Here is a 17263-nt window from a genome sequence, read left to right on the forward strand (position 1 = left end):
TGCTCTGTTTTCTACTTCATTTTCAGTGTCAACAATATATAACTGTGAATACTTAGCATAGTCACCAACTGCAGGCTTTAAACTGCCAATCAAATGATAGTTACCTCCTTGCATTCGAAACATGCTAGGTCCGTGACCTTTCGGTATAGATTTATCAACTTTTCCCCCAAGTGAGGTCATTGCAAAGACCATATTAAAGATCCTGGCATGCTTTCTGTAATTTCTACTCTGTGCATCATTACCAGTAAGAAGTTTCTTGATTAAATCTGGTGACTCTTTAAGAAAAGGTAATTTAACAGAACCCTGACCACAACAGAGTGTAAAAGTAGGATCCTTTTGATTACGTCTTTTGTTTATACGCTCAGCATACCACATTAAAGCACCACAATACTTACACTGGTAAGTAGGATCTCCATGATCAAGATAAGCTGGAAACAAAAGAAATCATATATGGTTAGCAGATATTAGATAACCATATTATTTGTCAAAGTACAATAATTAACTCAGACATACTTAATTTCATGTTCTTTCTAGCCTTGACACGTGTTTTTTTTTTTGTTTGAGTATCTGTTTGTTGTGTTTGATGCTGATTGGGATCAATTCTTGATTCTACAGTCTGAATAGGTTCTGATGAAACATCAATGTTTGCATCTGCGTCCATTGTCTGAATATGTATAACTGAACTTTCATCCTCACTGCTACTATGGTCATAATTTTGCACCACTGCTTCATCTTCACTCAAATCCACAGAGTAATTTGCATCATACATCTCTTCATCACTGCTATTTTCCATGAAGTCTGTATCATTAGTTTCTGTAGTAGAGTGTCCTATAGGAGATATAATTGTAAAAAAGTTCATTATTCAGTTAATGAATGTAGAATATCGGTCGAAAACTAAGGGTACAAATATTACATTTATGATAAGAAGATGATCCTGCATCTGTAAAGTCTGAATGAAGATTTTTTCTGGGCAAGTTTGTTGTCTGAGAAATTAATCTCGATGGTTTCTTGGTAGTTATACATGAAGAACTACCAAAACATTGGTTCCCTGAAAGAAAATAGATTGTAAAAATGATAGCAAGTAAATAACAAAGTATCCTTATCTAAAAAAATCAAATAATTAACCTTGTCTTGGTCTTGTTTCAGAGGGTGGTGGCATAAGAGGAGTTTGACCAGTACCTAGGGTCATATCCCTAAGTCCTAATGGAGTGGATACTGAAGTAGCTAAAATGCTTATGGGAGAGACAGAAGTTAAGTGGCTTCCACGGGGTGTACCTGTATCAATTCCAGAAAATTGGTACTACTTTACTCTATCAAGTCAATGATTGCACTTTGTACAGTTATGTAAAAAAACTTGTGAATGACATAAAATGTTTAATGCCTACCTCTTACTATTGTCTTCTTTAGTGCAGACCTAACCGTTGGTGGATCCTCAGACATAACAGTTGGTATAACAGGAGTTGATGAAAGGTTAGTAATATCTTGCAAAACAGTATTGAATGCAGAACGTAGAGGGACAGAACCATTAGAGACAGGTGTATTAGAACGTGGAATACTTCTGCTAGTATTGATTGCCTCATTCCTCCGCCATCTTTTAGGTGGGGTGGAATAGAACTCTATGTTTTCATTGTTAGGTGCTGTTTTTTTACTCATTATTCCTGTTTGGAACAATTGCTAGAACTCTCTAAGCAAAAATAAATCTGGTGTTAGGATTTAAATGGTCATGGTCATATATATTATTAATTCTCTATCACAAATGATATTCACATTTCCTTTAGAGTCGGTTGGAGTATATATAGGAACAGGATATATTATCTTTAATGGTTATCTAATTTTGATCACATATATTTGAATTGATAGTATTATACTGATTGAATAACAAATTTCCGCATATATAGTGTTATCGAGATAACTAAGGAAATTGTATATTGTTTGTACCAACAGGAGATTGGAAAAAGATATGCCATGGATTCTTCAAATTCAGCATTAACTACATAGCGTTAAAGGTAAAATACTATCCTCCAAAGTAGATTTCTGGATAGTACAATTAGACCAAACTAATGATAAAATGTCTTAAGTTATATCATATAAAGAAAACGATTTACCACTGAGCAATACTTCCTTTTATGATAAGTAGAGTTGATCATATATTGTATACTTCTTGATATAGAACAAACAGAATTGAACAATAAATAGTAGATTAACCATACACTTAGTTATCAACACAACATCTACTAAACACAATAGAAACTAACAGTTAACTGTTTGTTGGAATATAAAAAGTCGATAACCATTAACTTAATGAAAAATAAGTAGTTTTGAGTCAATTGAACATGAAGTAAAAAGAAACTAAACACAAAAGGAAGTTTACATAATAAAACCATAGATAAAATTAAAAGTAGCTTCCACAACACTGAGATAAACAAAAAACATTCTTCAAACCAAATTGCCATTTAGTTCAATTGATCCAACTCCATTGCCACATCCTTCTTATCAGTTTGTCCATCTGTCCAGCAACGGCTGAAAAAATTAAAGAATCACAATAATTAATTCAGACTTCAATATATTCAATTCCTTAGTTGATTCCAGATGAATATACTTACATGTATCTCGGGATGTCAACATCTAGGAAAGTTGGATCAAGAAAAATCCTTGAACTACCATACTCACTCATTAGACAGTTCTTGCCTAAACAAAAACATTTTGATTATAATCAGTCTAATTATGTATGGTTTTTAATAAGAACAATAATATAGCACATTACATAGGGTGAAACTCACCTTCGAAATCTGAAACCCTCCAGAAACGCAACACAATGACTACTGGGTCATAATTGTAAGTGACAGAAGTTATGTGCCTAAACCATTTAGTCACAAGCAACTGACAGGACCTACCCACAGCAACACAGTTTGTAACCCTGCCCCTAAATGATTAAATTTGGAAAGAATTAAATAGATGATTATTACAACAGTTCTTGATTTGATATATAGAGATGAAGTAAACTTACATGTCATCTTTGATTTCGAAAAGAACATATCTAGATTCATAGTCTGTCTCGCCTTCACGACAAACAAATGGGAATCTTTGAATAGCAGAGACTTTAGAAATCACACCAATAGCATCTGATAGGGAAGACATAACAGTTATTGAATTAAATCTGAAGCAATGTTACAGTTATTCTGAAAGAGAATTCTGTATTACAGCATAACCTGTAACATATTCTTTATCTTGAGCACCAGCATACTCAACTTCATCAGAATGAATGAAGTTGAAGAAATTGCTATTTGATCTAGGACTAACAGGCCACATAGTTGTAGGCCATATACACTGTAGTGCAAAACGATTCCAAGCGTATTTAACAGGGTTAGCAGATGGTACAACATGGAAGTCAGCCATGTAGTACCACTGACCCTCCTTGAGACCTTGACGAAAATTGTATAAGTAATTTCCAGGAGGAATAAATGCATCAATCATATTGGCCTAGACATATAAGAAGAAATACAAAATTAGTTATCCACAGAAGACTGCAAAAGAATAACTCTGAAAATAATATACCTTTTCATCGGCGAGTATCATTTTTGTTGGTTCTGCAAAAGCGTCGATGCCTTGATTCCAGATAGACAAAATCTTCACGTACAAAGTCCATCTAGGCCTCTGAAGGTTTAGATCAGAAATGTAGTCAATAGTACCCATTGGATTTTTGCAGAGTTAACTTTGGAGAGGTTTTAAGATAGAAAGATGGTGCACTGTGGGAAACCTAGAGGTTATGTCATGATATATAAAGAATATAGAAGGGATTTCGTGTATAGATCTAGCAGGCACGAAAAAAATGGAAAAAGATATTGAAAATCAAATAACCGACTTAATATATGTTAAGTAAGTTATAATAAAGAGAGGAAATTGAATCGTTAGAGATAAGGAAATCAAATAATAATCATAAAAGTATAGCAATGATTGTAATTATTCATTTATGGATAGTTACTTGTTTCGATGCATATTTGATAAATGGTAAAGAGATTCAAAGTCAGATTTAACTGCTCACGTCTCATATCAGCTGTGCAGCTCTATGTAATGATTACTTTAATTTGGATTATAAATAATATTATCTATAGTTTATATATATGTTTTTTAGTAGATTATCATATACAGGTATAAATACTGTACATATATATTTCACTCTATGTTTGCAGGCAGTAAGATCCTTTACTTAACAATATATACTATGGAGCATTTACTTGTATATAGAGTTTCCGAATTAGATAGACACATATAATAAAAAATGAAAAGTTTACTTATTATTGAATGGAAATAACGAAAATACTAAGTTCATTGGGAAACTTAAATAACTAAAGGGAAACAACTGTTTAAACTAAATGAAAATAGAAAGATTTAAGGGGAAAACAATAAGAAAACATGACTAAAACCGACACTCCCATTTCACTGATCATGAGATCACTTCTTTTCCTTCTTGATCTCCCTCTTGATCTTGACACTCATCAACTTTTCCACCGGCTTGACCTCCACCCTCTGTCCATTGACAGATACACCATCATCAATCTTAACACCTTCACCTTTGATCACACCATCCTTAACATCTCCAGCACCATGTTCATCATCCTTCTTTCCAGACTCAACCTCAAATCTAAACTCTGGTGAGGACTTAACCAAGTCCACAGGCTGAATACAAACCTTCTTAGAACTTGAGGCTTGATCAGTTTCAGAACTGTTTAGGGCATAAACACGTTTAGACGATGGAGTAACTGAGTCTTCTGTATCCTGACTCATTGTCAACAACAGTGGCTGCATTTCATAGTAAGTTGGTTAGTAATGAGTGGAAATATAATGATGCATACTTTAGTAGGGAATAAAAGAAAATATTACCTGGTCTCCAGAAACAATTGATGCAGGATTGACCAACTGATCTGAATCTTCTGGGGCCTCATCTCCTAAGAGACCGTGTTTAGACAGCACCCTGGAAACTTTGTAACAATCTTTCCCATTCCAAATGTTTTCTTTCTCAACACAGAGAAGAAAAAGGAAAGTCTTCCCTTTCAAATTCTGAACCACATCTGGCAGGTCTTCTGGATCCTCAATCTAGTAGTGTTAAATAGAATATTTTTAAAACATTATAAACAGGTGGTGTTCAAGCCTAATCTCATGTCAACTGATTCAAATAGTTACCTCATTAAACGATCCACCTAACACAGTTGCTGCAGATTCACCAACAATGTCTGCACATATACTATCAAACAGAAGGCATTTTGTTTCACCTGTGTTGTCCATCACTTTAGCATAAAGCATGTACCTGCATGGTATAATAGATAATTAGGAAACTATCAAACTGTACAGATTGTACAATTCAGACAGTTGGGAAACACAGAATTTACATACTTTGCAACAACATTTGTGACAGCATTCTTGCAGACATCACACCAGAATCTAGGTTTTGGCTTCTTCAATGAACCGGAATTAATACCAGAATGTATGTGTGTTACCTTTTTGTTGCAATTACGGCAACTAAAGTAATACCATGCCCAGTCAGTGTCAATTCCATAGATTGTACAAACAACCCTAACTTTACCAATCTGCAAAGACAACATACACCAGTTAATATCAGGAATAATTCTAAATTTAAGATATAAATCAGATAAAGTAATATAACCTCCATAGAACTCAATAGCTCTGAAATTGTCTTCCTCTCATACTGCAGATAGGAATCATCCTTTGCCACTGTCACCATTTGAAACTTGGGCACACTCTCACGGAATGTAAGGGCAAGGCCGTCAGCAGGTAAACTGTAAAACATAGTTATTTGAATCAGAACAGAACAGTTTTTTGTTCAGTAACTTAAGTACACTAATCTGTTGAAAACTCTTACGCTGTTAGAAAAGCTGCAACCTCTGGGATAGGTGGATTGATGAGAACTTGAGTAGCATCAAAAGAGTTAGATATACTTCTCACTCCTGAAAAGAAAGGTTTAGAACAAAGTTCCTTTGTAGAGTAGATATAGGAGAGGTTCATAGATAATAAGTGAATAAGATTAAAGGTAAAAACCTTTGTATGCCTTAATCTTGGCAAATCTGATAAGACAGATGACTCTGGCTCCATCAGCAGCATCGCAGGCATTAAACACTTGCTGAGCGAATGATCCCCACAGGGTACAGGACAGTCGCTCATCACTAACACAAATCATTTATCAGTTATACTAAAGTAATAATAAAAACATAATAACATTAGTATCTACTGCCATTTACTTTTATTATGAAGACTTACTTTTCATCACGTAATTCAAAGTCCAACTTAGTAGTTGGCTTGTTATTAGCTTCCAGAGTTTCCAACTCACCGATGTTAACAACCTGTCCCATAACATCTAAATAGAACAAACAATCTAGTTAGTAATATTCACTAAATAGTAATAGCAACTTTAATTAAAATATTTAAATGTCTTACCAATCAACATGTAAGGATTTAAGTCCCCATTCAGAATGTTTGGGAAAGTAGCCAAGGACAGGTAGCTGGAGTCAGAGACTGGATCACATCGCAGGACAGTTGTCCCAGTGACAAAGGACATCTTATAGAGATGACCAGTTGGTCGGAATTGACCAGATGCATGATTAAGAGCAAAGGTCTCAATAAACCTCCACTCATTAACAGGCAGATGGTTCACATACTTGCTAACCAAGTCCTTCTTGATAGATGCATGAATCTTCATACCCTGTTAACAAAAGAAAAGACATATGATTAACTATCACTGTATTTAAGTAAGTATCAATATGATAGTTTTAGGAGTTTTATATATGTAGACATATAGTTACCTGTGCATCAGCCACTACTAACTCTAGCGTTTCTCCTGTGAGGTTAGTATACTGGCGCCATGAGTGAAGCACCTTAACTTGCACACGCCAGGAGGTCTTGTAAGGCCTGATGTCTCTCAAGAAAGCAAAAGAGGCAGCCATTTCAATTATCTGGTATGTATTTAGCTGTGTTAGTGTTTCTATTGTGAAGCGTGAAGAATAGCATAGAAATGTTTCAATATATATAGTGACTTGGTAGGGAATTAAGGATTTGTGATAGAATCCACGCATATCTTGATTACCACGGTTTGAATATCAGAAAAAATATTCTGATTGGCATATACTGTGAGCAAATAAGGATCATATCTTTTTGGTTAGGGACAGTTGACATATACTTGAGATACCAAATCGTCTGAGTAATAACTGATAGTGTAATCGAAATGAATGAGAGATATTATGTGGATTTTTTGTTTTGGGAAGTTGGAGTTATAGCATATACTGTGAGAAAATAAGGATCATATCTTTTTTGTTAGAGGCAGTTGACATCTACTTGATAGTGTAATCGAAATGAATGAGAGATTTTATGTGGATTTTTTTTTTGGTAAGTTGTATTAGTAGGATATACTCCGAAATCTATGCTAATGGTTAAGGTAAGTATCATAACTATATGGCTAACGATTATTGCGGGGCAGTTATAAGAGAATATTTAGTCGAAATAGTTGATTTTTTTTTGGAAATTCGAATTTAAAAGGATTGGAGAGTTTTGATTGGAGGATGAGTCGGGTCAAAAAATCTAATCGGGTCAAAATCTTAAAAAAAACCCGACCCGATTGGCTTTGAGCAAAAATGTACTTCAAAAATGTTAAGTAGATGTATTTTCGTTTTTATAATTAAATTAAATTAATTAAATTGCATAAATTAGTATTTGACTTGTTTATCCTTAATTAGATGAATTAATTTACTCTTTGAAATTTTAACTCTAATGGCATTCTTAAGTAAATTCTTACAAAGAGAAAGGTTATTAAAGGGTAATTATAAATTGTACTCCCCAAATAATAGTATTAGATTTATACCCTTAATTTGACGTTTTGTTACTCTTAAACGGATAGTGACGTTTTGTTACTCTTAAACGGATAGTAAATTAGTGATGTGGTCGAGGTAGGTTTATGTTGGGGTGGTGTGGTCGGAGATCCGGCCTTCTTTTGACGGTGTGTGTCTCCTCCACCCTTCGTTCTCCTCTCTTGAATTTGGCGATTTTACTCGGCTGATCCAATCTTTTTACCTCTGGCGTTGTAGCGGTTTGTGTTTGTTGTAGTTTCAATTGCTGGGTGTAACTGTTTTCTTTTACAGAGATTCCTTTTAAATTTGGTCTTTTGTGGTTTGGTGCTCTCCATTCTAATGTTTTCTTCTTCTCTGGAAGTTATCTTCGTCTCGCTCCGGTTTCGATCTTTCACCGGTTCTTTCGTATTCGGTGTGGTCCGGTTCGGGTTTGGTTCGCTCTTTGTCTCTACTCTATAGGTCAGATCGAGATCTGATCTGTTCAAAGGCTTCTTTCGAGGCGTTAACTTGTCGGGGTTTATTCTTTCGACTTCGCCGCTACCAGGAGAAATATTTTGATCCTGTTGCTTTTGGCTTGGATCTTGTCTTGCTGGTGTGATCGCCTAGGAACTCTTTCATTGTGAGGTAGTCTCAATCCACTATAGGAGGAACCGCTTATCGTTGTCTCGCTTTGCTGCTTCGGTTTGCTTTGTGTAAGGCATTCCAGTCATGGTTTTGATTTGGTAGGTATGGAGTTTGTGCTAGATTCCAGATTTAATTTGTTGAGTCTCTTGTTTTAGTTTTCATTTATTCCTTGTTTCTTTCCCTGTAATTTAGGGCCTCGTTTCCCTTGTTTGGGTTTAGTTTCTGGGGGTTAAAGTCCCGCCGGCTTAGTTTCTAGGGGTTAAAGTCCCGCCGACCTTTGTATTCCGACAATGTAATTCACCTTTGTTATATAATCATTCAGACGAAAAAAAAAGGGATAGTAACGTTTTGTTATCTAAATTCACCTTAACCAACGAGGCAACGGGTATGTATTTGTTCCAAAAATTCTCTTGTTGATGATATCTTCCCGCTACATCAAAAAGAATTAAAACCCATGTATAGGTCACTATCCAAATTCAAACCATGTCTTTTATTTTTGCCGACATCCAAATCAAGCTTAACCCTCAATAAATTCATAGTTCAAACTTCAATTGGAAGCAAAATAAAACGAACTTACCAAAACAAAAGAGAAACAAAATGCGTTATTAGTAGAAAATTAATACAGTTGGCTCTTTGTCACATTGTTAACTAACTAGCTTTAAGTCTCAACAACCATATGATCCATAACAACCTGTACTAATAATTTAGAGCCTAAATCTAACTAAAACATAATAATATTTTTTCTTCATTACAGTAGTTAGATCCGGTTCTGATAGAAAGAAAACAAGAGTTAGATCTCTTCCTACAATATCGGCTATTATTAATCGATCCATACTATGCTTTTACTTGGTTCAACAGTTCTACAAGTATCATAAATATCTACTTAACATTTTTGAAGTACAAATTTGCTCAAAGCCAATCGGGTCGGGTTTTTTAAAAGATTTTGACCCGATTAGATTTTTTGACCCGACTCACTGGCCAATCAAAACTCTCGGATTCTTTTAAATGCGACTTTCCAAAAAAAAAATCAACTAATTCGACTAAATATCCTCTTAATTACATTCCTAATCTAACAAATCCTAACAATGGAATCTCTTCCACAAATTTTGACTATTATTATGTATAATCTATTTTGGTAAGATTTTTTCTACAAAAATAAACAACAATAATTACAACATTAATTATACGATTATAACAACTAAACATGGAATCCTAACAATATACTTTAATTTCTGACGATTTGTTTATCTCATTGTATCCCATTTATATGCTAAATATATTCTACAAATCTATTCAGTTTCCAAATAAAATTGAACAATATAATGTCTACATTCAATATACACAACATCAATTGGAAATGTCTAATAAATCAAACTATTTGTTCTTAATTTTGACGAAATATCTATAAAGCATATTCTATATATTATTGAATCAAAGATTTGTAAAGATATTCTATACTTTCTCAACACGAATTTCTTAAATTCTCTAACCTAAACGCCAAGAGACTATGACATCTATAAATATGTTTTCGCTAACAGAGAATTACACATCAGCACAAAGTTTACCTTTTAACACGATAAGAGAAGCATTTCCAGAAATCAATGGTTGCTTCATTTTCCAATCTCAGAGATTTGACATTTGAGACCTTACAAAGCCGCATGGTGCGTCCAAGTTTAAGAACCTGCATTCATGGACAATATACTGTCAAAAAAGGGAGACACTTGATATGGTCTAGACTGATGAGAAAGTAAGTTTCCATGTACTAAGATTTGATTCTAAACCTTTTTCTTATCAACTAACTTGATATGTTGCATGTCTTAGGAAGCAAAGTGTTTTCTGGTCGAATTTAAGAATATAGAGGTAAGAGTTCGTATATCCTACTCTTTCAAACATTCTAAATGTTCTTAATAAGTAAGAAATCTTAACTTGATGACCAGCTTTAATGCTGGTAGAAAAATATTTTTATCTACCACGTTTAATAGTTTCCAGTGGATGAAAATCTTTATATTCCAGAGGTGGAAGAATTCAAAACAATGTAAGCATCTGGACTAGAGGTTTGACTTATTTGTATCTCCAATTAAACTAATTTAGTTTGTCTCTTGATTCTAATTTGCAGGCTCCAAAGCAAAAAACTATCAGGAAGACTGATTGAAAAAAAAGAAATCAAAGAGAGAAGATCAAAAACGGTAGATAAAACGAAAAAATCGAGAAAGAAACCTTTTAGGAATGATTGATGATGATACGAGAAGCCATTGTTGTGCAATTGGAGCTGCTTTAGCCGATCCCAATTCGCAACTGCAAATGAAAACAAAAATGGTAGGAATTTCGTTAGGGTTTTTCTCCTTCCTTTCCCTTAGATATCTTCTTGTCGAAGAGTGGACTGTTTTGTTTGTAACATTGTTGACATGGCTTGCATTGAACCCAAGTTAGGTCACTTCCCGTGTCAGCGATGGCAAGGACTTTCGACGGAGGAGTACCGATTGAGATACTCATGAAGTATTCGCCGCCATTTGAGATCAACCCGGATTGGAGGTCGGTTTTGGTATTGAAACGGCGAGAGCGTGAGATTGAGCGGAGAAAAGCAGCGTTTAGACCGTCGGAGACGGTGTGGTGAGGGTTGTAAAGTGGAGAATGAGGAGAGTCACTGTGGATTAGCTCAACGGTTAGGTTTTCCCTGTTAGCTGAAGAAGTGGAAGCGAAGAAGATGGTTTTTGATTATGGAATTGTCGAATTATCCTCAATTCAATTTTGAAACAGTAAATCTGTGGATGTAAGATATGATCCGATCTAGAACTCACCAATCGTTGAAGAAAAACAGAAAATCGCAGTCTACAAGTGAAGGATCACTTCGAAGAAGCTGGGATTCAATGATGAACACGACCGAGAGAAAGAGTCAAAGAGACGAAGATAATTTGTTTGATTGATTATGTTTTTAGAATTGACAAAATGCCTTACATGTACCAGATTGTGTCGTCTCAACATATTGTACCAACACCATTTTATACTGCCGGTTAAATCGCCTCCAACGAACTCTCCGCCACCGTCAAAGCTAGCGTCTTCCTCCATCTCTCTCTCGGAAATAACCATTAAAAAAAAAGGGACATGACGATTGCCAAACGCATCGTTTAGTATTTGTTGGGCTACGCTTTGTGATTTACATGGGCCACTTCCCACTTTCCCATTTCTATTGTAAATACTAAATACAAGATTTGCATATTAAAAATCCTATATATTCATTTCTATGGTAAATGCAAATCGAAAAACCCTATATATTCACTTCAACTGACATTCCAACTTCAATAAGGTTTTTTTATTTATTTTTAATTATTTAAAAATTATAATTAAAATGTGGCATAATATTATTATTAAAATATTTATATATATAGTTATAATTTTATAATATGTTTTAATATCGGTGGTATATTATTTTTACGGGTAGGTCAAAAAATACATACTAATTTAAAAATATATATATATTATGGAAACCATTTGAAAGCAAACTTTTAAATTGAGTCGAATTATATGTCTTTTAAATAAAAATATTATTAAAAAAAATAATAAAATGATGTTTAATTTCACAGGACGGGATTATATGGTGGGACGGGTTTGGGTCGATATTAATAGGAGACAATATACCACGGGTGAAATCTTAGAAATAATAAATCAAAATACAATTATACAATCTTAAACACAAAACAAAACAAATACAATTTAAAATTTTTATTTTTTAGTTACAGCATATATAATCCGCGGTGTACAATAAAAAATATTCTATATAACAAATTTATCAGTTTATAAATAGATAAAAAAATCATATAATTAACCCGCGGTGTACCGCGGGTCATATCCTAGTACTATAATAATTACACAACTTCTTTACTTTTTCAGTCTTCACGTGACTCTGAAAACTTTCCAGTCCCCGACAGCTACTTCTCCTCTCTTGTTTCTTACATCCTTTTGTCACGTACCTCCTGCTCTCTTCACCTCTCTCTTGATATGTAATAATAATCAAACAGACATTAACATGCTTCTTTAACACATTCTTCTTACAAGCTATGCTTCTTCGTTGTAACTTACCCATTTCTGGGTTTCTTCTCTTCTGCTTCTTCTTCACCATTGTTGCTTCTTCTTCTTCTTCCTTAAACCGCACTAAACACGTGTTTCATTACCACCGTGACGTTTCTGCTTTGTTACGTTTCAAATCCAAAGCTGATTTATGGAACAAGATTAACACGAGCTCTCACTTTTGTCAATGGTGGGGTGTTACGTGTTATGGAAACAGAGTTGTTCGTTTGGTTATTGAAGATCTTTATCTCGGAGGTCGTCTCGTTCCTGACTCAGTTAATAAACTCGACCAGCTTCGAGTTCTCAGTCTCAAAAACACTTCCTTAACCGGACCTTTACCAGATTTCTCCGGTTTGGTTAATCTCAAATCGTTATTTCTCGATCACAACTCTTTTTCCGGTTCGTTTCCTTTCTCGGTTCTCGCGCTGCACCGGTTAAGAACTCTTGATTTCTCCTTCAATAACCTCACCGGTCCAATCCCTCCCGGTTTAGTTCTCTCCGACCGGTTGATTTATCTCAGGCTCGATTCAAACCGGTTTAACGGTGCCGTACCTGCTCTAAACCAATCCTCGCTTCATACATTCAATGTTTCGGTTAACAACTTAACCGGTTCTGTACCGGTAACAACCGTTCTGTTACGATTCGGTATTTCTTCATTTCTCAAAAACCCTAATCTCTGCGGCGAGATCGTTCACAAAGAATGCAATCCAAGACCAAAATTCTTCACTCCGGTAACGGCGGCGCCGCCACCGAAGATGGTTCTCGGTCAAATCGCGCAAATCGGAGGAGCAAGATTATCCCGGCCAAATCAAAACAAACATTCACGATTCTTTGTGATTCTCGGTTTTATCTCCGGCGCTTTTATCCTATTCATCTCCGTCGCGTGCCTAATCGGCGCAGTGAAGAGACGAAGAAGCAAAAACGAGAAACAAAAGGGGAAAGAATCAACGGCGGTTGTCTCATTTGACGCGGCGGAGACGGCGGAAGTAGCGGCGGCGATAGAACAAGAGAGTGAGATAGAAGAGAAAGTGAAGAAGCTACAAGCGACAAAAAGTGGGAGTTTAGTATTCTGTGCGGGTGAGGCACACGTTTATACAATGGACCAACTAATGACAGCATCAGCTGAGTTATTAGGTCGAGGAACAGTGGGGACCACTTATAAGGCATTGCTTGATAGCCGTTTGATCGTGACTGTGAAGAGATTAGATGCCATTAGATTAGCGGGTGTAGGGAGAGATAAATTTGAGCGTCACATGGAATCAGTTGGTGCTTTAGGGCATCCGAATTTGGTACCACTCAGAGCTTATTTTCAGGCGAAGGAAGAGAGGTTATTGATTTATGATTATTTGCCAAATGGCAGTCTCTCGTCTCTTGTCCATGGTAAGCTTCGTAAACCCTATCACATGCGATTATATGAGTTTTTATTCTTTGTGGGCATTGAATTTTAATAAATGATTAGTAGATTTATTCATTGAAGACATCAAGCATTTGTTAGGTTTGCGTGATTAATGCTGGTAATAAATTTACTAGTTACGACTTACGAGGTTTTTTACTTTTGGTGACTCAATATTTTTTAACTTTATGTACAGTTTAGCTCTAGTGGCCACATGGAATTTCTATACAGTTAACTTTATTATATGGTTTTAAATTTTTTAATTGCTCTTGGTACATTTGGTACTCCTTGTTTCATGTTAAAAGATGTTCTAGGAAAAAAAAAAATTAATGCTGTAATGCACAAAAGTTAAATTGTTTTTATAATTTTCCTTGCAGTGAATGGTTAGTTACTTGGTCTTGGTTGTTTTGATCATGTAAATAGGGTTATGAAATGTATTTAACTTTTATTATTTTGTGTGGATTATGGCTCAATATTAGTATTCAAATAAATGAGATTATATAGGGTTAGCTCAGTTAGACTAAAATAACAAAATCCAACAGGTTATAAAATATATTTTGGTTTAATTTTGTTTTAGTATGTCCATGTCTAGCTAGAGGAATGTGATGGATTTGGTATATCTAATTTGATAGAGTTAGTTAGTTACAGTCTTACAAGATAGCAGAGTAGCTAATGTAAATTTTTATTTTTTGACTCCAAAGCTTATGTTAAAGTTGATATATGATATTGTGTAGGTACGAAATCGTCAAGGGCAACGCCATTGCATTGGACATCTTGCTTGAAGATAGCAGAAGACGTGGCTCAGGGTCTCTCTTACATCCACCAAGCGTGGCAGCTTGTTCACGGCAATCTCAAATCCTCCAATGTCCTTCTCGGACCAGACTTTGAAGCTTGTATTGCCGATTACTGTCTCGTTGCTCTTGCAACAAACCCTCCTCTAACATCCAATGACGGTCAAGAAGACGCGGATGCAGCGGCTTATAAAGCCCCTGAAGCTCGACACAAGAGTTTAAATTATCAATCTGTTAAAGCTGATGTATATTCTTTTGGGATTCTTCTCTTGGAGCTTTTGACAGGGAAGCAACCTTCGAAGATTCCGGTTTTACCGTTGGATGAGATGATTGAATGGGTGAGGAAAGTGAGAGAGGAAGGTGAGAAGAAGAATGGGAATTGGCGAGAGGATAGAGATAAATTCGGAATGTTGACTGAAGTTGCGGTAGCTTGTAGCTTAACATCGCCAGAACAGAGACCGACGATGTGGCAAGTGTTGAAAATGTTGCAAGAGATTAAAGAAGCGGCTGTGATGGAAGAGTGTGAACTTGTTATGGATTCTTCTAATTCTGAAAGCTCCTAATTAAGGACAGTAATTTTATTTTTTCTCAACTAAATCTCTCTTTCATGTCTCTTTCACTAATCTTAAAACTATACTATATAACAGTGACGGTTTTAGATTAATGCCACGTTCTTTACCCGTTTACTAATTGCTACCAGGTCTGATAGTGATGCTATATTATTTCTCTTATGAAAGTGTCATACGGTTAATGGTAAACACGCGGTGGTGTGGTGGCTCATGTTGTCTGATAAGAAAAAAAGATGCAAGGACAAGATTAAGGAAGTGTAGTTTCCATGGAGAAGCAGACGCAGTCAAGGTTCCAACTTTAAAACTACGACACTTTTGGCTCGTGTTTTGAGGTGGAACTTTCTGTTAATTTCCGGTCATGTACTCATGTATCCTGTGTTTTTTTCTGCGTTGATGAAAGATGGTCATATCTTTATTCGGATGTTCGGAAGGAGAATTGGCAATGGTGATATTGTGGAGAAGATAGTGATAATGGTTTATATTGAAGTCAAGTTAAGGTCTATGATATTTTTAAGGACATTGATGCAGACTAATTGGCATCAGGTAGTCTTACTAGGACTAGTATCAGGCGTAATGAATTTTACTAACACGATTAAGAAACAGCCTCAAGAAAAAGAAAGGCAAAAGAATTGTATTGGAGCAAAAGAGTAGAAGAAATATTATGAATTTGTGTTTTCGTTAGCGAATAAGGCTTTTTCGACTATAGCCAGGCCCGGCCCGGCCCTGCACCAAGAAACATTTGTATAGAAGCCTATTTTGTTGAGATTTTTTTTTTTTTTTTTTTTTTAAATATTAGGCCTCAAAATTACAAAATAAGCCTAAAATTAGCCCAAAAAAATTTAAAATTAAAAAAAATTCCACAATTAGTAAAAATTCCAGAAATTTTTTTCAAAATAATAAATAAAAATTTAACAATTTTTTTTTTTTTTTTTATGGTCCATAGCGCATCGTGATCTTATTTCTTTGTATTTTTTTTCAGGCGCACATAGTAATTTATGTTTAACATTATAATTTCGATATAATGAAATGAATTTTTAGTCGAGAAAAGAAAAGGAAAAAAAAAAAGGTCTAGTAGGTAAAACGACAGCGTTTCAGTTAGCTGAGTCATCTCGGAAAGCAATCCGTATTTTAGTCCAATTTCTGGAGAGAGACTAAGAGCATACTTATAGGTGATACTGATATAGTATCATTAGGAATTTTTTAGTATTATTTATAATATTTGTTTATTGATTAAGATTTTTTTTGATACTCCTACTAAATATGTTTGCATTGGTGAGACCGTTTTAAGTATCATTAAAAAAAAAATTCAAAATCAAAAATTAATATATTAAAACATAGGATTACAAAAGGTAATATTACAATTAAAAAAACGTAGAATATACTTAAGCAAAATAAAACATAAAATTCAAAAAACCTTAAAAAAACATGATGATAAAAATAATTTAGTCGCTTGTAGTCAATTACTTTGGCCCGATTTTTGCCAAATATGTTCAATCAAATCTTCTTTCAATTGTCGATGTGTTTATTCATGACATATTTGAGCGCGATTGGCCATAAAAAATATTTTTTTAGCTAGTAATAATTTTTAGTTTTTTTTTTGGGTAATGAATTAATTTTTAATAATTATACAAGTGTAGTAAATACACCAAAATATGAACCTGAATTAATTAATCTATTAAACACGATGTGTTTTATTAGAACTAATGAAATGTCAAGATTAGTTTTTATTTTTAAATGTGAAGTCTTGGACATTCTTTGACAGGTTCTTTTCTCCAACACTTCCATCAAGATTTTCCCCAAATCGTGTTCAAGTTTTATGACTCTCTGAATTTACAGACAAGAAATAGTGGTTTGTTAACCTTTGGCAGATTCGATGACCAAATGTTAGAAGACTATATTTGCTCACGAAGTACCACAATACAACAAAGTTCCAAAACAAGTCTAAGACAAAACTCATCCAAAAGATTG

The 17263-nt window shown here is 34.7% G+C and overlaps 2 protein-coding genes and 4 long non-coding RNA genes across 6 annotated transcripts; 3 read left to right on the plus strand and 3 right to left on the minus strand.

The window, feature by feature from the left end:
- The first annotated feature begins 1053 nt into the window (after positions 1 to 1053).
- LOC110225904 lies at positions 1054 to 1718 on the plus strand. Its single transcript, XR_002330065.1, has 2 exons — positions 1054 to 1297; positions 1408 to 1718. It is a non-coding gene; the product is annotated as an uncharacterized LOC110225904 (long non-coding RNA).
- A 2681-nt stretch (positions 1719 to 4399) lies between these two features.
- LOC110227857 lies at positions 4400 to 5011 on the minus strand. Its single transcript, XM_021023691.1, has 2 exons — positions 4882 to 5011; positions 4400 to 4800 (listed from the first exon to the last, which is right to left on the minus strand). The coding sequence occupies exon 2, from the start codon at positions 4783 to 4785 to the stop codon at positions 4453 to 4455; it is 333 nt and encodes a 110-aa protein (XP_020879350.1). The 5' UTR covers positions 4786 to 4800; positions 4882 to 5011; the 3' UTR covers positions 4400 to 4452.
- A 2944-nt stretch (positions 5012 to 7955) lies between these two features.
- Positions 7956 to 8187, plus strand: LOC110225725. The gene is made up of 2 exons (XR_002329941.1): positions 7956 to 8002; positions 8110 to 8187. It is a non-coding gene; the product is annotated as an uncharacterized LOC110225725 (long non-coding RNA).
- A 1265-nt stretch (positions 8188 to 9452) lies between these two features.
- Positions 9453 to 11047, minus strand: LOC110225642. Its single transcript, XR_002329872.1, has 2 exons — positions 10695 to 11047; positions 9453 to 10158 (listed from the first exon to the last, which is right to left on the minus strand). It is a non-coding gene; the product is annotated as an uncharacterized LOC110225642 (long non-coding RNA).
- Positions 11048 to 11069: 22 nt separating this feature from the next.
- Positions 11070 to 11760, minus strand: LOC9301540. The gene is made up of 3 exons (XR_002329871.1): positions 11433 to 11760; positions 11276 to 11334; positions 11070 to 11158 (listed from the first exon to the last, which is right to left on the minus strand). It is a non-coding gene; the product is annotated as an uncharacterized LOC9301540 (long non-coding RNA).
- A 623-nt stretch (positions 11761 to 12383) lies between these two features.
- On the plus strand, positions 12384 to 15756 carry LOC9301541 (probable inactive receptor kinase At5g67200). Its single transcript, XM_002863654.2, has 2 exons — positions 12384 to 13922; positions 14670 to 15756. Exons 1-2 carry the CDS (start codon positions 12533 to 12535, stop codon positions 15287 to 15289), a joined length of 2010 nt encoding a protein of 669 aa, XP_002863700.1. The 5' UTR covers positions 12384 to 12532; the 3' UTR covers positions 15290 to 15756.
- Positions 15757 to 17263: the final 1507 nt, after the last annotated feature.

The sequence above is a fragment of the Arabidopsis lyrata genome (assembly GCF_000004255.2).
Source record: "Arabidopsis lyrata subsp. lyrata unplaced genomic scaffold ARALYscaffold_8, whole genome shotgun sequence".
NCBI classification, from domain to species: Eukaryota; Viridiplantae; Streptophyta; class Magnoliopsida; order Brassicales; family Brassicaceae; genus Arabidopsis; species Arabidopsis lyrata.

Bases quoted from the DNA above. Each gene is read 5' to 3' on its own strand.
- LOC9301541 (XM_002863654.2), top strand. From the start codon at position 12,533: ATGCTTCTTCGTTGTAACTTACCCATTTCTGGGTTTCTTCTCTTCTGC. The intron at 13,923-14,669 runs GTAAGCTTCGTA...GATATTGTGTAG, and splicing joins TCTCTCGTCTCTTGTCCATG to GTACGAAATCGTCAAGGGCA.
- LOC110227857 (XM_021023691.1), bottom strand. From the start codon at position 4,785: ATGAGTCAGGATACAGAAGACTCAGTTACTCCATCGTCTAAACGTGTT.